The sequence below is a fragment of the Glossina fuscipes genome, unplaced genomic scaffold, assembly GCF_014805625.2.
Source record: "Glossina fuscipes isolate IAEA_lab_2018 unplaced genomic scaffold, Yale_Gfus_2 2, whole genome shotgun sequence".
Lineage (NCBI taxonomy): Eukaryota > Metazoa > Arthropoda > Insecta > Diptera > Glossinidae > Glossina > Glossina fuscipes.
Genome location: NW_023998416.1, coordinates 11703589 through 11725762, shown reverse-complemented (window position 1 = coordinate 11725762; position 22174 = coordinate 11703589). Strand labels below are relative to the sequence as shown.

The following is a 22174-nucleotide window of genomic DNA, read 5'->3' as shown; positions in this document are numbered from 1 at the left end:
AATGGTTTCAAAGCGCGACGAACGTTATCTTTTTATAAAGCTGCACTTAATGCTCGATTCATTTCTCTTTCATCGCTCTCCCTAAGTTGTTGTTGGTAATTGTAGCAAAATCTTATCTTCGTAAGACTGTCAATAAATAAAAAAAAATAAAAAAGAATCAACTTTCAATAGTAGCGTAAGAGACAATAAAGACAGATAGACAGACAATTGAGCGATAACAGCATCACACTAACTGTAATCAAGCTTGTGACGTCATAAAATAAAAAGAAACAATTATTGTGGTTGGCAGGGCTTGAGGGCTTGTTTTAAGCGAAACGTGTGTACATGCTGTGGTTTTTTTTTTTTTTTTTTTTATATATAAGAGATTAGTTGAATTGATTTTTTTATGAAAATGAGACCAGGTTTTCAGATTTCTCTGCCTTCTGTGCTCCTCTTCTCTCTTTAAGTGCAATTTTAATACCTGTGAGCGGCTATAAATCTGTGCGGGGGCTAGTGATGAACAATAATTAAATTTAAAATATTTTAATTAAAACCGCAAACACATAATCTGCTTGTATTTGCTGATTATCTTCTTGGATATGCACTATACATTTGTGGTGTAATTGTGTTTTTTTTTTTCATATATATATATATTTTTTTTTATCACAAATTCATTATCAAATTTCGGGAAGAACTTTATATATATGTTAGGTAATATGGGATATGTTCCAGCGGTTTCTTTTACTTATTTTTCTAATTTTAATTGCTTCCTAATAAAAATAAAAATAAAAACTGAGATATTCTTGTTCATCTTGAGGCGAATCTCGAATGCTCACCATTCGTGTTGAATATGTCAAAAGTGAACATTTGTTTTCTTCGTATTTTAACACAATTTTGGCATTTTTGTAAGCTTCGTAGTGCAGGAATGGATCAGCGAAAGAAACAATGAATGGAATGGCAAACAATTGACGACAACGAAATATGCAAGAAGGAAAGTAGAGAGGAGCTGATCAAACAAGAAGTAACCAGATAGAAGCACTTACGCACTTGAGGGAATAGGTCACTGTGACAGTTCAAAAAAAGCAAGTTTTTGAAAGCATTCTGTGGCCCGTGCTTGAATTGGTCCAAACTTGGAGAGAAGTTTGTGCGCTCTTCTTTCTATTCCGCTTAATCTTTGTGATACAATTTAAGTGCACATTTTTCGATGAGGTCGAGATGTCTTACGCACTGAGCTGCGGAATGTTATCTTAAAGATTCCTCTTCGGAAGAATCCTGTTTCGAAAAAAGGATTTTAAAGCTTCAGGCGAGAAAAGCGGAAGGAGAGAAAGATGAAGGGGCGGATAAAAGAAAAAACATAGATGGGGCGAATAAAAATTGGACGCTGATTAAAAACAGATATACCTGTAATCTTGCGGCTATTCCACCTTATTATTGCACCCTACTAATGTGTCTTTTCGCGTCTTTATTCAACATCTTTTGTGATTAGCTTCGTACCACCGAATAGTGATATTTAGGTTAACGTAGATTTTATTTACAATTCTTAGGAGATCCATTTATAAATTATTTACAGAAACTTTTATTTACAGCTCTTGCTCTTCCGCTCTTGCTCGTTTGAAATTTAACATTCATCTGTCTTGACTAGGCTGACTTTGCCTTTCGCAAATATTTTGCTTATTTTTTTATATTTATATTCTGCTTTTACATTTCTGTGTTTTTCCGCTAAATGCTCGATTAATTGTTGTTAATCTTTTCAACTCGACTGCAAAAGAGAGGTAAACTGTTACGAATGTGTATTTGACTTTAACATTTTTGGGAATTCCGTTCCTTATAAGATCAACTACTTTTCTTGCAATCTCAAGTCAAGAAATATATGGCTTTCGTAATAGTGTTATCGTCTATTATGACATATTTTCTGTTACAAATTTAGAAATTGTCATAAATGTTCTGGTGCTCATGAAGACTAACTTTCGCGCGCAGCTAACGAAATTACCGAAATTTCTTCTCTTAGACTCTCTTATAAGAGAAGTCGGCTCCATCACATTTGAGACTATTTGACGCCAGTTGATGCATTATTAGAAACACAACTTTTTAGGTCGCTTGTAATATTCTACGATCCATTATGTGTTAATAAATTAAGCGCAAAACTTAAAATTAAAATAATAACAAAAAATAAGAAAATATTTACAAATAAATATATTCAGTCTTGTACGCATTATGTATTGTTGTTTTGATTATTTGTCAAAAAAAAAAAACATGGAAGAAATTTTGAATTAAAGCAAAAGAGCCAAACGCAAACAAAAACATTAATACGTCTTGGGCTGAGGCTTTTTATAACTGTTATCAGTTCAGATTAAAATGAGAAATATTTCCAATAAATAATAATTATTACATCACATAATATATGAAGTGCGATTATTCTTTTTTTTTTTTATGTAGGGTGAATGTACATTAAGCCTTCGAAAGCATTAGTCAACTTATGCTTGAATATCTTGATTCATCATCAAGGTTTCCTTGACTAGTGATACTTTTTTTTTGGAAATTACATCGCATATGGTATGCGTTACATTAACTTTGTGCGGTTGTATGTGGCACTCAGAAGAATTTAGGATAGACCGCGCTTTTTATTCCGATTGAGTTAAAATCATATTGTGAGATGAGCAAAGAGGAAAGCACCGATAAAAGACGGAAATGGCGTATGATGTAAATCAAGCCCTAACAAGGTGCATGCCTTAGAGAATCTATCATGGTCCCTTTTTCTTTGAATAATGCCGATGGTGAGAAGGCGGTTTTCAATGTGTTTTGAGCGCTCTTCCCAAACACAAGGAGTTTTTAAATTGAAAAAGAACCTTGAAAAGAACCTTCGCACTCCTTTCGTTCGTATCTACAAAAGCGTCCCTTCTATGTTAAAGCACACTGCGCAAGATTGGACATAAGTGAAGGCATTGCGGTTATTCCATAACATAATTCTAACAAATTAATAAGATGTTTATATCTGTACATGGGTAGAGAAATGCAACATAGGAGTACAAGTATCAAAAAGTATCAAGATTCTTAGCTTAGGTTTCAACTTTAAAATGCATTGAAGCACGTCCTTCTGATAGTCTATCGATCTGTCCCTCTGTCCGAACTGTATGCTTTATGTTGTGAACATGTTCCTCTTAGCGAAAATAATAATATTGTCCTGGGATTTGCGAAAGAACTTCGAAGTGAATTAAACTTTTCAAGTTTGGTCGCCTAAGCGACAAAAAACTGGGAATACCTTTCCTTTCCGTATTTTTTGGTCATTACTCATGAACCGCAACCGAACCACGATATAAACTTTCGCTTTTATTCCGAAAGTAGCAAACAAGCAGTTGTGTCCGCCCAATAGTACGGAGTATAAAGATGAATTCCTTCTTATTTCCCAGTCTCTTCTAGCATAAGAGTGATGGGTACAAAAGATTCGGTCTCGACTGAATATTTTCGTACTTGTTTTAATTCCCCACACCAAGATCTAATTTTTCGTATTTGATAATTTATTACAAATCGGTGGAAAATTGATTTGACTTTCGAACCCCTTTCTTATAATGTTAAGGATTTTGGTAAGAAGTAATTGATTTCAGTTATATAGAAACAAGACCTAATGTTTGATATCGATGACACTTATAGCTGAGGTATAATAAATTGCTTGGCAAAAAATGTTATTCATGCAAGTCTTGCCCACTTTCTCTACGCACATCTCGCTCTCTTTCCTTTATAATACTTTTTCAAAATTTCATTTTTAATAAATTTTTTTTTATGACTTTATATAATTCTTAACATTTATAGTGTACATTGCTTACTGTACGAGGATGTACTTTAAGTTCATACAGATATATGTGACACTTGGAAAGACTTGAGACAGATCCACATTTCATTCAGCTTGTTTTCCTGTCCGTACATCTGTCCGCCCGGTTTTTTTATGTTCAAACTACAAGCCCCAAGTCTTGTGATATTTCGATAAAATTTGTTATGTCGATACGCTTTGCCCAACGACGGACGCTATAGAAAACTGTTCGGATCGATCACTTTTTCGCTCATTTCCTATATAATGGCTTATATTGAAAGGGGCCTGATATGAATAACTGATAGATGATGTACACTATTTTGTGTGGAGCCGTGACCCATTGTAGTGTTTCAAAATCATTAATTACAGTAAGCGGAGTAGGGTATAATATTTAATAAACTGTCTCGCCTGATTATAACACTTTAGTTTGTTTTTGTTAGTGTTTGTTCTTTCATTTTTATTAATATTTGATAAGCTTGTTTTTTTTTTTTTTTTTTTTTTTAATTTTTAGATAGGAGAGCAAATTATGTTCGGTTCAGATCGAAATTTTGCTTATTGTTCGTTGTTATCACCGAAAAAACGCAATTAATCGCTTTCTTTAACAGTGGCTTTTGAAAAGCCAAAATTTCTGTCCTACTTGATAATAATTTAATCGTAGTTTTCGTTTTCTGTTGATTGGGACCCAAGCAAGGCTTATAACCTTTTCACACCTAAGTACGTTTTCTATGAAAATCTGCATTAAGCAATCATGTTTCTAATCTTTCTCTTATCTGATTTGTTACCAAGTCTCTCGGGAGATTTTGTCAACATAGCAATAAAATATTTATTTAATACATAATATTCACCTAAATACATATATATTGTTGGTAATTCAATCTATTGACTTTAAAAATTAAGCAAAATAAGTTTCACACAAAAAATCAGTAGTGTTTGCTTAGCAAACAGAGCCTGACATTTACGAGCCTATATTAGGTATCTGCATGCATATGGTATTTATTGAAGCAAATTCAAGACAATTGTCAACTTATACTTTACAAACTTGGCACTTATGATTTTATTACATTTCTTCCACAGCATGCCTTCCTCCCCGTCTTTGTTACAAGTACATGCATACTAACCAGACATTTGTATATCAAACAGACATATGTGTATGTAAGTACTATATGACCACTTGGATGACATATATTTCTGGTCATTTCAAAGTTGTATTATGAACGCACACCTAAACCGTTGTGCGACAGAAAGCAAAGTTAGTTTCTAACATTCTTAAATCCCGCTTTCTCGTGCAAATGGGCAAAGATGCATGTTTGCATCCCTCTATCCCCCTATTCAGAGTAGTTGTCCTTAAGAGTCGCTGAGTAAATAAGAACGAAGCGACTAGTAAGTCACTATTCTGGAGTCCAAATCTCAGTGCGGTAGAGTTTAATTTATGTTGAGTGTTCAGTCGTTAAAAGCATAACACTTTGGCAAAAAAATTATATTTCGGTTTTTTTAGCTAAAAAGTATTCATTCAATTTTCTATTTACGTATTACGCATTATTTACAAGAGAATGATAAATAACTGTAACATTGTTTCGGAGAGAAATGATTTAAAATTGTATTGAAAATAATGCCTGGTAGTTGAGTTCGAAAGGAAAAACAGCTGTAGAGAAAGCCTGCCACGGATTCACTATAAGTAACTTCAAAGCAGAAAATACTTTGAATGGCGATCGCATTAATGCTACAATCTTTACCGTGCTTTCTCAAAGTCGTAGTTATGATTTTGAAGAATACGTTACGGTCGTGGCAACGTCCAAGCAGGATATAGACAAAGCTTTAACCTAAGCTAAGAGGGTTGTTATGATTCTTAACACACCTTACAAGCGGATAATCTGTGGCTATCTATGGCCTCTCTGGCCAAACTTAATAACTTGGTCTCGTCATGGATGTTAACGTTGGAGAAATAAGATTGCCCCAGATAAACTTTCCCATTATTCACATCTTTTTCTTTCTAGACTTCGAACGAGTTATAAGGAGGATAAGAGACATCCCCTGAGCGATTGGTCATTAAGAAAAAAAAAAAAACAAAACAAAACAACAAAAAAGTTATATTGAAATCGATCCTAAGTATGGAACCAATCTGCAAAGAAATCTTACTCTATACTCAGTAATAATTCAAAGTTAATGATACTAATAAGGGAGTAGATACAGAATATCTTCCAATAAATAGCAGACATCATAACGCAGCCCTATGAGAAACCTTATATAATTTTCTAAAAGCAATACCACGAAGCGACATCGCAAGCTAACTCGCAGTCATTAGGCTGCAAAAGTAGAGATAAAAATTAAAACTTAGCTTTAAAGTCTGTCACAAGTCTGCATCGGATAGGAAAATAGATTTCTAGGAAAATGGGTTTTGAAAAATATATCAAATACATGTAAAGTTAAGCATAAATTCGAAATTCGGTTCATTCAGCATAGTTAGCAAGCAACTGCATTAGATGCTGGGTAGGCAAGAAAATTCGTTTCAAGACAAATCTAAAATACTTTTAACGATTGTAATATGCGTTTTGTTGAAATATTTATTGCTTCGATAAGTAATTAGACTTCTAAGGTTTTAAATTACAATAACTATGAATACAATCAACTTAATTGTAAGATTTTTTTTTAAAAAAAAGGGAATACATGTATAAATATTTAAAATAATTATCACTTACATTTAAAACTGTTAAAATAACTTACAAATATATGCAAAATGTACTTTCATGACTAGTTTCGACGTTGACTTATCTAGATTTTTGGCAAACGATTAATAATTCACAAGAAATACATATTTATGTACCTAGGTACGTAGGTGCTTTCATTTTCTCAATTTACTCTTTAGTCTTCTTGACTTAAAAGTTGAGAAACTTTCGCACGCAAGAATTTTCTAAAGAGAAAAAGAACATCTTTAACTATTTCCCGGTTGAGCTTGTTCATTGGCAGCTCCTTGGAGTAAAGCTTGCAATTTGGCGGCCGCTGGAAATGAAGCCAAGTCCAATGGAGCTGCTCCCGTAGTGCTTTGTATATAAGCTAAAAGTCTAAAGTAACAAATTTTCATCAATTATTTTCGCCTCTCTGTCATTCATTTAAGGAGAAGTCACTAACCTTCTTAGTTCTTCGATCGCGTTCTGTTGCATAAGTATGTAGTTTTTTGCTAACAGTAATGTTGCTATTTTAGATAATTTCCTTACGGATGGTGAATGAGCATACGGTATAACATTACGCAATTCATCTAAGGCATCGTTTAAATCGTGCATTCGTCTACGTTCTCTGAACAATTTAAGCAAAAAAAAAAATGATAGAAATAAAATAAAGAAATTTCTCGTCTTCTCTTCATTTTCTTTCCTAATAGACTGACTTTCCTTCTTTACCTGGCATTTATATTCAAACGTACAGTTTTCCCTTGACGATTTTTCTGTTTACCACCTCCCGCTTCTCCTCTAACAGTTCCAAGCGTTTGAGGATTTGTTTCTCCTCTACCAATTCCAAGCGTTGGGGGACCTGCACTATGACCGATATTGCCTCCGCTGCCATCCAAGCTATTGCTTAGATTGGGAGGTAACATTAGATTCCCCGCACCCGGCTTATCTAATAAAGCCGTTTCTGGCTTATTTTCATCACCAGGTGGCAAACCCTGTTGCAGCATTCCCAAGCCTTGTGCATAAAAACCACCTAATCCTACCGAGCCTAAAGGTGTTCGACGTCCCGGAACACTTTGTGGAGGACTTGGAGTTGGCGTAGGATGACCGCCTGCCAACATATTAGCTGTGGGTGGTATGGGCGGATGACCCGGTAAAGCAAAACCAAACGGCAAATTTGAGTGATCCATGTCAACTGCAAATAAAAAAAAAATTTTATTATTACAAGTTTTTTTTAATTTTAAGAGAAACGCTTTTCCTAAACGAAAATGAAATTGAATTGCAGCACACACTCACCGATAATTGCAATAATAAAATACAAAAGTGCCAAGTAATAGGTCATAATTTTAATCTATTATAATTAAACTCTGCGCTATATGCGATAAAGATGCATATAGTTTGTGGGGATGTATGCAACGGAAAGGAAGGTGACTTGAAACAGACCCCCTCTCTGCTATACTAATCATTTCAGAATCATTTTCTTAATCGATTTAAGCGAGTGTGTGTTTGGTGCACTGGCGTATTTTGTCCCAAGAACCAGCCCAATTAAAAATGAATTGTATTCCATTTCCGCGATCTTTCCTCATAAAAGGACCAATTGTGAAAAAGTTTTTTCTTGGAAAAAATTTGCAAGTTTTTCCATAAAAAGAGCAGAGTATTCGGCATATTCCACTGACGGGAAAACTCCGGATGGGATGAGCCAATTTTCTAAACACCCTTGCATGTAAGGGTTCGCCTAGCTCTTTATATACGAAAAGAATATAATTTTTAGTTTCTATGGTGCAGACTGCACAACAACAAAGTCTAATATTTAGCATTTTAGAGAGGAGTAGGAGAGGAGTAATCAGATCGCTACAAAAATAGTAATTGTGTGGTAAACTACGATCTTGTCAGTTAAAGTTTTGCGTCGAAGGTCTCTCCACGAAAAGCATATCTTTGCATAGAAAGAAGTTGAAATTTTTGGTATCTTCTCACTAAGATAAATGAATAAAAGTATTAGGCAAAATGGTATAATATACTTAATGGTCGGCTTTCTCCGACTGTATCTATTTTACTTGTTTGTCATTGTAAATAGGACGTGTCTTAATTTTTGTAAACAAGTGACGGAACAACCGGTTTCTCCACGTGTAAAAATCATCGAACTTTGTATTTATTTTTGGAAACTCATTCATCCAGCGGACTTTAGCGCTTTCCATGTAAAGAATGGAAGACGTACTAAATAAGTTAAGTTTCATTTCCATTTTTGATTAACATTTTTTTAATCATTACATATTGTTGTTACGTTTTCTGTCAATAAATCACCTGTTGTGATGCATAAAGGGCTAACGAGCTCTTTGGCTAGCATTACCTCTTAACCACATACCAAGTTAGCCAAGTCTATCAATGTCATATAGCTGTCTTAGAAGAAATATAATCAAACTGCACTCTACACCTTTGAACATTTTTTTTTATATTTGTAGAAAACATATTACGCAGTTGAAACACCGTGAAAGTTGACGTCCGCAGATGGACATGTCGGAGGAGATGATGTTATCAAGTGCACAACTCAAGGTAACAGATGTAGAGATAAATTGAAGCATGATTGGGGATATACATGGTATAAGAGGACAATAATATTAAAAGACAGAAACTCGGATAAATATACAAACGGATAAACGAAGAGATGAATGGCTTACCACATGGATGCCATACAAAATAGATAATGAAAACGAATCATATATACGAATATATATAAATTGAACGGCAGCTAATTGAATAAACCGAGGGGCAGCTAAAGGCGGAGAAAATCTCGACGGGCGAATTATTTTTCGAAGAATATGGGAAAATGGTTAAGTAGGCATAGAATCGCAGGCGAATGAATCGTTGATGATTATTTCCAAGTGCTTGAGTTCGCCGTCTGTAAAAGGCACAAAATTGTATTCTGCTTCTTTTTGAATTATTAAGTGAATTATTACCTTTTCATAAAACGTGATTAATTTTCAAAAATTGTTTATGTAAAGACATGCGCTTATTGGGCTTCTACACTATGAATTATAATAATACATAATTGCAAAAACTCTTTGTGACGTATCTTGTTAAATAACCTCTACCTGATTCAATCAACTGATTACCTTGTATGTGTATGTTTTGTAACATAAAATATCTTTCTTCGTTTGAAGCAGTGTTGCAAACATTTCACGGCTAGGCTTGTAACTTGTAACTGTGCTTTGTAAATTTACAATACCATAAGCATTATTTACGAAGTTATAGCAACTTATTTACAGTTAATAATCATACACGGGAAACTTTTTTTAATAACTCTTCGACTCTTCCTTTCTGTCTTTCCTCGAACATCACAATTAACTCGGCCTGAGCAAATGCATCGCTTATAAAACTTTTTTATTGGTATTCCTGTTAAGCCTTTAAGTCTTAATGGATTTCCCGGTGTGTTTTTGTTAATTCCTTTCCATGCTTCATCTGTCGGGAATATTCGTTAATCTCTCCGTTAATCGGTAGCCGGAAGAATGGCTTCACACAACGAGTGCATTTGCATCCTGCATCAAGTCGGTGTCAGAAGAAAGTTTAGTTGTATGTGTTTACGCACAGTAATGCAAATAATCGAGAAAATTTTAATTTTTCTGCGTCCATCTGTATTCCCAAGCCAAACAGTGATGTCTTTATGGAAACAAAATGAACCTGAAAGTCACATATGAGTTTAGAATGACCCTCTCCATGTTTACGAAAACAATTTCGTTATGACAACGAGAAGCAGAAAGAAAAAATCAATCTCAGTCGCTATATACTTTTATATTTTAAGAAAAAATGCTAATCGAGACGGTATATAGAAAAAAAAGAGACGTATGCGTCAAGCGCGCTACTGCCTATAGGAACAAGCTACCAAGCGGAAAAGCCCGAGACGCTATTTTCAAAGAAGTGTACCTGTGTAGTAAATATAACACAAACAAGTAAGAAAATTACATTCGGCTGTAGCCGACTCTTTTACAAGCATCACCGTTATCCCAAAAAAAGGAAAAGAACTAAATTTTCATACCCTATAATATTAGGTGGACTTGATTGATTTTTTTCATTTGCAGAATAAAAGTGGAAATTTATATAGTCTACGCCTTGGATCGTTTAATGCAGGAACTATTTGAGAACGATAGGACTGCAGAACTGAGACATTAGACTGGAAGACAAACGATCTAGTTACGGGCAGGAAAAAGTTTAGAGGAACACCCCGCTATTCTCTAGAAAGCTTCACTAATTTGGTGAACGATAGAACCGTTTGGTTCATTAGGATTTATGTATTTAAGTGACATACTTAGATATGCTTTAGTTCATAAGAGCGATTTAGAACTTAATACAAGTTACGGTTTTATACAATTTTATAAACGAAGTGAACGCGTTTTAATAATTTCTCGGTTTAAGATAAAATCGGGGAATAAGCTATATACTGTTTCAAACGAATTTCGAATTAAGATAAAGAAAATTTGCCACAACGGAGTAATTTTCAATTACACATACGAGCTATAACCGAACTCAATACGAATATGATAAAAGTTTTATACCAATGCATTTATTTTTTAAGTGGATAAATGGAAGAAAAACATAATTTTTTTTTTCTTTTAAGATGAAGCGATAACTTGTAACATTGCAGTGTTAACAATAATATTTTGCTTTAACAAAATTAATTGTTTTTGCAGATTCATAGCAATAACGGACCAAAGCATCGCCGACCAGTAAACAAAAGTTTAAGAAGGACAACCCTTAAAATATGCAAAGTTGCAGTTAATACGTACACGAAACAACCCCAAATTCTGACATATGTCATTATTTAGTGCGGCCATCTAGTGCTATAAAGCAACATTACCTGTAGTCATCAGAATATTGCAAGTTGCTTTTTATGCCATACAGATGACGTCAGGGTATACAAAAAACATTTATATATATGTATATGTATATAAGTATGTTAAAAATTGACTGTAATATTAAATATATACTGATAAGGAAACTGTTGTTTAAGTAAATCACCAGATTTTATTATATATTTTAAGCACCTCTTGTATTTAGCGTAGTATAGGTTAGTCAACTGTAACACTTATTTAGTAATTAATAGAAAAAGGCCTTTAAAGGTATTACGGGCCACGAGCTTAACTCATAACATAGATATCAGCTTAATAGTGTTTATGATTTTTATGATTTTTATTATTTTGCTGTTTATTATTTATAATAAACTGCACACAGTTTAATATGCACATTCATTACGATTTACAAACACGTCCATTTTTACAGCTTATATATATATATATATATATATATAAGCCATCAACTAATATAATAATACCGGTAGCTTTAATACATGTTATTAACGTTTTTGTATGACTCGAAATCCAAAAAAGTAACCAAAACCATTAAATGGAAAGTTGATTTGTTTAATCGCACTTAATATTATTTGTTGCAAAATAGTGCAAACAACAATAAAAACGTTGTAAACTTTAGGAAGACGCAACAACATTAGCAGCCCAGTAACAATAGCAACGGCAGCATCACAACTATTTCACATAATAGCGCTTATAGCAGACATGACTACACAAACACGATTGCAAATACCAAAAATCCACCACCAGCACACAACCACGATTTTGCGGTATCCTGAATCCTGATTTTCACAATTTCAATACATACATATATATATATATATATATACAAGCATACATACATACATATATACATATATACATATATACATGTACTTGGACACAAATAAGATCATACAAAAGCAGGAAAAAGTTTTCAATGTTGTGCAAGTTATTGTTGGAATGGAGCACATAATGGAGTGTGTATTATAATTGTATGTGAGTGAGTATGAATTGTGTTTATTTATGTATGAGTGCAAGTACAAGTACATTTGTGTGAGTGTGCGTAATGCAAGAGTTCTCAAACGGTGTACCACAATGCCATCGCAAGGTAAATACTTTTCATAATTAATAGAAAATATTTAAGAGAACATAGTGGAAATCTTTTTCTAAAGCAATTTTTTGCAAATAGTTTTTTTTTGTATCCACCAAATAAGATCTAGTGATGCGCAATAGAGACCAGATAATACTGTTATATATTTAAATCAAAATTTTAAATCTGTTTAACCTGTTGGGCTGTTCTGTAATGTAAAAATTTTCCTATCAATGAAAAAGCCTTGTGTCGCCGTTAAATCTTCTCTTCTGTCTCACACTTTCAAGCTGCCAAAGTGGAACTTTCATGCATATACATAAAAACTTGGATCGTAGACGCTGCATGGCTCAAAAGACACTTGAAATTGCCAATCATTAAAAAGCTTGAAAGTTGGAAATACTATGACCTATGCTTCAAAAGTTTACGACGCCTTGTATCTCATTCATTTAAATGTTGGTTCAGAGAAAAATTTCTACCAATCGATCGATTGACACTGGCAAAAATTTTGCAATTTTTATAGGTTTTCCTAAGACGATGGCTATGCGAGAGGTTCCATAAAACCTTCCTTTTCCAAGTATGGTTTCTCCATCTCATTCATTGAAAGAAAACTTGTTCGAAATAACATTTGACAATTTTTCAACAAGACTTTATGCAAAATTCTATTTAGCAAATTTTTATTAAAAATCGTTTAAATCCTCATTTACAATGCTAGCTATGTGCAAGGCTTTCACTCATCGACTATGAAATGGAAAAGTTTGGAACTCTCTGCTTTAGAGAATTGTGGTTCGGATTTTTATTCGTTTATGGTTTTCTCTTACTGTTTGTTCGTTTATGAATATATAATATTATGCAGGGAAGAAAAAACAAGCAGCATAAAACCAGGGTTCGGAAACAACAACTAAACAACAATGGAAATAGTATTCTCAAAGTGAAATTTCATATTTTGCAACTAAAAGCTAGCAACATTTATTTTTGAAATCTATCGATGTGGGGCCTAAAGTTATATTTCTAATACATATCCTTAATCACTTGTGGTATAAGGGTGCATTAGATTTGTGCGCATGTATATAGCACCCGGTCGAGTCAGAATCGATTTAAGCTTCTCTGTCCGTCTGCCGGTATTGTTTTCTTGCGTTCAATCTACAGAATGCATTTTTTGAAGAATCTCAATGAAATTTGATAAATAAAAGGGTTTTAGCTCAAGGATGAATATTATTAAAAATGCTTCAGATTAGAGCATATTTTTGATTATTTCCCATATAACGCCTTATTTGACTAATTGTGCGATGGTGTAGGATTCTTAATGATGGGCCATGGCCCACTATAATGTTTTCATTCGTTTCATTTCTTATATGTATTATTTATCATATTTTGGTAATCGATATTTACGGCTGCTCTTAATGCAGGCAATTAATTTTTATTAGGATTTTTATCATCTCCGACGTCAATAATGCATTGGAGTATTTGTGAGAACCTTTTCTTTTGTTTTATTTTCTCATTGATGGGTATGTAAAAATGGCGAAAATATCAATTTCCATTTAGGTCTAGCTTATAGGTTTTATTGATCTGTCATAGAGAATAAAATAAGACAATTTATACCTTTGGACATTTAGATAATGGAAACGTAAGCATAAAAGAACCGATTTGATAATAGAACCGATTAGTTTCGTGGAAGGCAAGAATAGAACGTTAGTAAGTAAAGTTAGTAAAATTAATTAGGTTTGAAAGGCAAGACTGCACGTTATGTATGGGGTATATAATTCAAGTTCAACTTATACTATATAGGATTGGTATAAAAACAACAAAACGCCATTGTCTCTTTCTTAAATTCATAAAATGCTTTTTAATTGATCGAAAAATTATCGTGATTCACTTAGCTGCAGGATGAACGTAAGAAGCAATTACCTCTTCACCACTAGATAAATGACTATTTGCTTGTGACTTTAGAGCAGAGGTTAGAAACGTATTAATCTCTTGGGAGAAGCTATAAAACGAAATATTAAATCATGATTTCACCAACTAATACTGTTTCTTACACTTACGTCGCGTTAGTACGGTTAATTCAGTTTTGAATATATATTCTGTATAAAAGAATCGTAAATTTATTAACCACCAAACTATAGGTAGTAGGAAAGGAGAAATGTATTTTATCTGTTATCGCACCCTGACACATTTTCTTCATTGCTTTCGTTGATATCTATTGTATTCATGTCATAAATGATTATAACTGATTACATAGTATTGCAAATTGAACGTATGTGTGCGTATGTATAATAGCACATCGTCACACATATATTCACGTATAATTTAACAACAATCATAAAGTGTATCCATAAAAGTTCCCTATCATAATAAAACGTGTCACCCTTACCCCAGTAATTATATTTTTGAAACTTTTTTTTCTCTCTCTCTATAGTTACATTTACGAGTCATTCAAGTGGAATTTCATTTTTACCAATGTATTCTGAAAGTTTGATTTTCTCTTTTTCTATTTTCATTTATGTACGCTCAGTGTGTACCTTAAAAGGAAATTTATGTTTAATATTCATTTCGTTGAAGAAAAAAAAAAAATAAAATGAAAAAAAAAAAAATTGTATTTTTTTTTCATTTATTTTGCACAATTCAGAGTCGCTTTTCTATTGTAACTGAATCTAATCGTTTTACGACGGCGTTACCGATGCCTTTTGATATTGCAGACGCATTGAATATAACAACGATAGCAGCAGCAAGTTTTCACACTATTCGACCGCTATTTCATTCACTATTTCAAAAGTGTGTGATTTATAAGGGTTGCGCGGTGTTACTCGCACTGCCTGCCTGGCAAATTGCCTGCTGTCGAAATTCTCCGTAACTCCGACTGTTATGATTGCCATCCAGTTCCTGCTCCTTGTCTGATAGTCTCCAGTGTTATGATTGTTACTAGTTTTTTTTTTTTTTTCGTTTTTTTTTTTTTTTTTTGATGTTATTCTGGTTTTTAGATTTTTCATGTATTACTTGAGCACATCATAATATTTTTACTATTGTAATATGTACATATATATGAATGTTTCCTTTTGGAACAATGCCACTAACTGCACACATGCCAGCAAATTCTATGCATATTAGTTTACCTCTCTCTTTTGTTTCCTTTAAAATTTTTTTTCTAAAATATGCTCTATATATCTTTGAAACAAGCAAGAAAATCACATCCAGCTATAACCGAATCTTTTACTACCTACCTACGTCGATTTTCTCTTTTCTTATACAGGTGCTGCACGACCATCGGTAGAGTATTTTTGGACTTTGTTATGACAAGGACGAAGTAACTCATAAGTACTGAGAAAAAAAAAACTGAATTTTCAATTTTTGAACGGAGAGGTGTTCTCAGTTTAATTTATATTGCGGCCGTGTTCTTTTTCGCTCATATCTAATACCAAACGTTGTGCAAGAACTTCCAATATATCTGCCAAATATGAACAGGAGATCATTTGCTACGGACATCACTCAGAGGGACAAGCAGAAAGACGAACAGACGAAGAAACAGAGTTAGAATATGATGCTAATCAAAGATATACAAATAGTATAGAGCGTCACCTTCTGGGTGTTGCAAACGTTCAGAGAGAATGAATATGCCTTAATCTTTCAGTAGTGGGTATGAAAAAAACACATTTGTATTCTATTTAACCATTATTTAGTGTCCGAAAAGTCTTAAATTTGCATTTGCATTCATATCCCAAGTTGGGAATGCTTAGAGGTACACTGAAGCGGCCCTTTTCTCGGAAAAAAAAAAACCAAAGAGGAATATAATATTCTGATCTGGACTCTGCTATGAATAATAGTAAAGTTTTCGTGACTATCTTAATGGGTGAACATGCGGTTATCGTTCGTACATGAGCTTAATTTCACATTTCTATCTCAGCTTGTGTGACAACGACTGTCCTAGAGGGCCAGAAGAACGACGAGTGTAGCATAATAGGCGAGAAAAATATACTTACGATGTTTACGATGAATCTGGTAACACCACTTGATTGTTTATATGTATTTGTTCTCTTTTAAGGTACATCTTGCGTACTTAAAAGAAAACAGAAACAAAACAATACGGTAAGCGTAACGAGTTATGTAAGTGTAACACAATACCACATATGTCTTAAAGCTCATACCACACAAACTGTACTGCGAGAGTAATATAAGCTAATATCTAATAGTATAGCAGGTTATTGGATTAGAAATAACTTTGCCATTTCTACCAATCGTGGGAATTTTCATTTATTTATTTGCTTAAACATATAGAGGACATGACTGGAAAATAGAGTCAATTAAATAAAGCAGCGCTTTGAAGCGAAGTCTTAAATTACGGCTGACAATTAAAGATTAACAACAAAGGAACCAACCTTACAACTAGAAAATCTGTACATAAATAAGAAATATGGGAGAAAAAGGGGGAAAAATCTTGCGCGCATCTGGCACACAGGAGCACGTTTATAGCCGATACACATCAAATTGAGAGTGTGCCACTAAACGAACGTAAACATGCGATTCGTTGGCAAGTAATCGTGACAACATTATTTACTATATTGTCGGGTCATAACGCACGATATTTAAAGATTATAAGTTTTAGTTTAAATGTGACATCGATTACGCGTAGTAATAAGGAAAGATATAATGGTATGGCCCGGGAAAGAGATTGAATTATGAGTATCGTATAGATGTCGAGGGTTGATTACTTCGTAACAGGACCACTATTTCATATAAAAGAAAGTTCCTAGCGAGACAGATTGGAACACTGAAGTTTATATCGCTTCATAACAATTATGAGTCAAACAAATTGCTTTTAACCTCTACGATAAAGGAAATACTTGGGACCAACCCAAATTTCTTTAGGAGAGATGAGGATGTAAGTAAAAATTCCTTTTTTTACGGTTTGGATGAGAAAATTGACTTCCAGCCTAAAATACTTATGGCTTCCAGCAAGAATTGTTTCGGTGAAAATTTAATTGTTTCCATGTGGCAAGGAAGAGAGGATAACCATAAAGCAGAGCCAGCTTAGGTGTTACCAAGCTCAAATATAATCGTTTTGTAATATATATTCCGTCGAATTGCCTAGACCAACGTAGCACCAATTTCCGTTGTATCGTCAAATAAATGAATTGAGGCGAATTTCACAATTATATCAGTACGAAACAGCTAATGCGGGGTACAAACAATGGTAATAAGAACAATAAATAAGAATTTCAGATTTGATTTGATAATCTAAGCGAACTTTCAACGCCTTGATCGGCATTTGAGCCGAGGAATATGCTCGTCGCACGTAAACAGTAAGAATAAAATGCATTCAGAGGTGTGCTACCTTTGTAAAGATAATTTTTGACCCTTTGCCTTTGATTTTTTTCAAAATTTGAATTCAGCGGCGACAAGTTAACTTGGAAGCCGGTTTACGGTTCTTGTTATCGAGCAAGCACTGACCAAATAGATACGATACGATTGCAAAGAAGAGGATGAAAAGTAGATAAGTAAAGAAACCAAATATAAAATTCGAACAAAAAATTGGTGAAAAAAGTGCAATCTATGAAAAGAATTTAAAGCAAAGTATAACAAATTGAATTAAATATATTAGCGTTTATTGAAACAGACAAATTCAGTTTTCTTAATAGTTAGCTCAATGTTTATAAATTTCCCTATTACATTTGCTTGCCTATGCATTGCAAAAACCACATTTCCAGAATACTTTTTAAACAGTATATTTGTAGGGTTTGGCGCTCTCAGAAACTGTTTCGTCTATGACATCGAGAGGCAAGAGTAGCGAAAACTGTTAGTTAGTTAGTAGATTTTCCCTAGTTTTTCAATAATTTTGGAATTTCTGAGATTAAGTAATCTTTGTATATTCATTTATGCTATCACATATGTGCCTTTGCAACGATATTTGGCTTAATTTTCCCTTTTAAGATCAGGAAATTTGTTCGCTATTTTGCTTTCCAACTAAAATATGGCATTTTACATTCAATACCGAGCCAACACTCATACGCTATCGAGTACCGTCAATCTAAAATACAAATTCGATATGGAATTTGTTCGATAACGAGAACTGGCGCACACACTACTCTGATCTCATTAATCGAAAATGTCACTGTTCTATACAAAACCTGGAACTCACGAGAGTGTTCCCGCAGGCAGTGGAACGTGTTGTAGAATTCTGTGGTGGGAAGAGATTTTTAGAATATATTAACTGATCGCTTTTAACAGATATAGATAGTTGGCATCTCGCCGATAAGTGCTTTAAAGGAGGACACATCAGCTCGCCATAAAGCCAACGATGAAAGCGATTTTGTGAAGACTAGGTTGTATTAATATAACTCCTTTTGAGATTTTCCGATCTTCTCAGGAATGAGTCTTAAGGGTTCGATGATATTATAGTGTAGAGTGCACACACTGAAACCATTTACGATATCCTTTTATTCATCCACATCACATAGATGAGCTAAAGTATTGTTTTAAAGGGTTTTGGAACTCCTTGCACATGAGTTGTGATTGGCCACACTTGCTTACTACATATACATAAGAATGTCATAACAATTTTTTTTCATATCTTTTCTGAAATTCTGTGCATAAAACAAGAATAAATAATTTATTAAAATTTTTTCCAATAATTTCTTTATATAAAAGCTTACAGACAAGAATAAAAAAAGAATATATGAACACACTTTTATAAAAAATTGTCTGAAAATATTGCGTTTATTTTGATTTGGGAAAATATGATTTTAAATTAAAAAAAAAAAAACAAAATTATTTATTATTATTATTATTATTTTAATTTTAGACTAATGAATTGAATTCTTAGACTAAAAAAAAAAGACATTGAGCACTAGCAACACAGGCTATCGGCTCTAATTTAAAAAAAAAGGATATTAGATAATAAGCTTAGTAGTATTAAAAAAGTAAAATATTGAATTGATATTCTGTTCTGAAGTTGATTGTAGAATATTCAAAGGGTTAATCGTTCCAAATGCAATACTTCTAGCCAAGGAAAAGTTGGGGCAGTCGCAGAGAATGTGCTTTATAGTAAGAGTTTGTCCACAACAGCAGATTGGGGGAGAAGACTTCTTCAGGATCCATTGGTGAGTTGCAATTGTATGACCAAGGCGAATTCTCGAAAATGTTTGGATCTTGGTTTTCTCAACATTTGTTGGATATAGAGGTGGAGTTAATTGAGGGTTAATGCAAGAGTAGTGTTGATGATGGTATTGTAAATTTCCTTCTGCAATTTTCTCTTTAACTTTTCTTCCAATGTATCTTTGAAGATCCAACTTTTCCATGACATCATCCATAATTAGAGGAGCAGAAGCAGCATACTTTGCCGCTCGATCAGCCTGCTCATTTCCCAGTAAACCGATGTGACTTGGTACCCATAACATTTTAATTTTTCCGCCGGGTGTAGTAATTATATTCCTTAATTTGTTGATGGTGCTCCATCTCGAAGTCGAAGGGTTCCGGGTAGCTAGTAATACAGACAAACTGTCAGTAACAATGACGGTTTTGAGTTTGTTTTTATGGGCAAGGTTGGCAGCGTGAAGGATAGCTCTGGCTTCGGTTATGAAAGTTGAAGTGCTTTCGTGAAATATGTGGTTATTTAGTATATTAGTTATTAGTAAAAATCGGATTTAAAAAATCTAAAATTACCACTGTTTTGATTTATTGATTTTTTGAGCTGATCGCGTCAGGCCCGCTTGTCGCTTCGATTATGGGTCCCCGTAACTATGGGTATGTTAATGCAATTTTTGCTGGCACAAGCAGTATTGCAGAAAGCTGAAGTTATGCATATACGTCTTGGCTCATGGCCATAGATAAAAAACAATTGTAATAAGTCCAACTTACAATACGCAATGAATATCGACCTTTCGCTAAAGATGATCCTTTCTTTATCATTTAGTCCTTCTATTTCATATAAAGAGGAATTTACTATGCAAGGTTGCTTATTAGCAGGAAATTCTTATAGCTTTTAACGAATGTAAGAGCATAGCTTACCCAACACATGTTAAAGAGTTACAATAGGGCCAGGCTGATCATTAAATTGCCTACGACACCTCGCCTGCTGCAAATCAGGATTAAGGATCTAAAATATTTTGGAAATTTTGTAAAGCAATGAAAAAAGAAAGCAATGGAAAATGAGTGTATGCTATAAAGGAACCAACGTGATTCAGATTTTGTATATCTAGCCTTCTCTGTCACAGAACGAATTACAACTCAACTTATTATTGCCATAAAATATGAAAAATTATATCTCGTTCCTTGCCGTAGGCTATTTATAATGGAAGAGATTCGAAAGTGGTGCTCAAGATTTTTGTTGAGTACTACTTCGTATTAATCTTTATCTTAAAAATGATTATATTGGGGAAGTTTGTGTGGGAAGTTTACATGGTTTCTTGCATTGAAATTTTCCACATTTTCCACGTATGCAAATATACCGTTCGTTGTCGACAAATATTAAAAATGGCAACGTTTTTTTATAGGACGCTGTTTCAGAAATGCCGTGCAACTGAAGTGGTGTCAGTGGTAGAAAATTTTTTCCCATTAATTTGACTTGGCGTAAAACTATTATTTAGCGATGTTTGTTAAAAAATTTTGAAAATTTCGATGTTTCTTCATTTAATGACTTATTTGGAAGTAAAACGGTATATATAATGTGGTCGTCGCTAGATACCTTCCGTACTTGAAACGAAACATAGGAATGTACCAAATTTGCTGGAAATATCTCGAAAATGGCTGTACTGGAAGTGTAAGTTAAACGAAAATATGAAGAGACAACACGACTGAGAGAAAAGCTTTAGTGCTCGCGCTACCTTATGAACTTGTTTTTACGGTTCTTTTGCCACAGTCTGATGCACAGACAGACAGACATGCAAACTTGGTTAAATCGATTCGGGAAACGGTTTTGAATCACTTGAATACATATATATAGATATATATATATGTCAAGGAATGGGCACACATCAAGTCTTTCTGAATGCTATACACGTAGATAAAAAATTAAGAAATTCTTAGCCGAAGCGGTAAAGGGTAAAAAAGATTGAGATAACATGTGAAGAAAACAAGGAAGCTTGAAAGTTCTTCCAGATTACATGTTGGCCGTGGCCTCAACTTTGCTTTTTATTAAAAATTATAATAAAAAGCAAAGACTGTACTGTACTAAAACTTGTATTCTTTTCTCGTACAAAGGTTTGGCTTTCATAACAACCCTTACATCGGCTGGGGTCCAAAAGCTAGGCTTGGCTGACCAAAATTGACTACATTTATCTTTATATGAAATGACTATTCCGGAGTACTTCTCATCATAAGATACTAAAAATGATGCCCTTTTATTCTATAGAGGTTTAGTTTTTAAGAGAATCCCTACATAGCAAAAAACGGTCACAAACGATTAAAATTCTCCACATTGACTTAGCATCTTGATTTTTGCTGCTTTTTAGGGAAGAAATATTAAAAAAAATTTTTAAAAATTGGCTGCAATCACAAAAATACTCCGGTCCAATTGACAGACGGACAAGCTTCAATCGATCCAGAAAATGGTTCCCAATAAGTTGGTAAAATTGTATTTATCTTAAGACCTTGCTGATGTTACATATGTGCGCGCAAATTTAATGTAATACTCTGTACCACAGGTGGCGTAGGGTATAAATAATCTAAAAAAGGCTTCTTCAAAATTGTGATGTACACATGAAAGGCGACGCACGCTGCAGCTCGTATAAATTAATTGCAGACTTCAATATGAAATTCATCAAATTTGTGCATTCAATCGCAGCACACACAAAATCTCAATTATTATTTAACG

The 22174-nt window shown here is 33.7% G+C and overlaps 1 protein-coding gene across 2 annotated transcripts in view; it reads right to left on the bottom strand.

Annotated features, from left to right (window-relative positions):
* Positions 1-6530: 6530 nt before the first annotated feature.
* Positions 6531-22174, bottom strand: part of LOC119633893 (class E basic helix-loop-helix protein 22) — a 42813-nt gene continuing 27169 nt past the window's right edge. Inside the window, exons 1-4 of one of the 2 annotated variants that reach the window (XM_038027704.1) lie at positions 11481-11895; positions 7177-7639; positions 6911-7075; positions 6532-6843 (exon numbers count right to left, since the gene is read on the bottom strand). In XM_038027704.1, coding sequence (XP_037883632.1) covers positions 6714-6843; positions 6911-7075; positions 7177-7634 — 753 coding nt within the window. In that variant the 5' untranslated portion in view covers positions 7635-7639; positions 11481-11895 and the 3' untranslated portion in view covers positions 6532-6713. Of the gene's footprint in view, positions 6844-6910; positions 7076-7176; positions 7640-11480; positions 11896-22174 lie in introns of those variants that run through there. The other variant, XM_038027705.1, reaches the window with a different exon arrangement.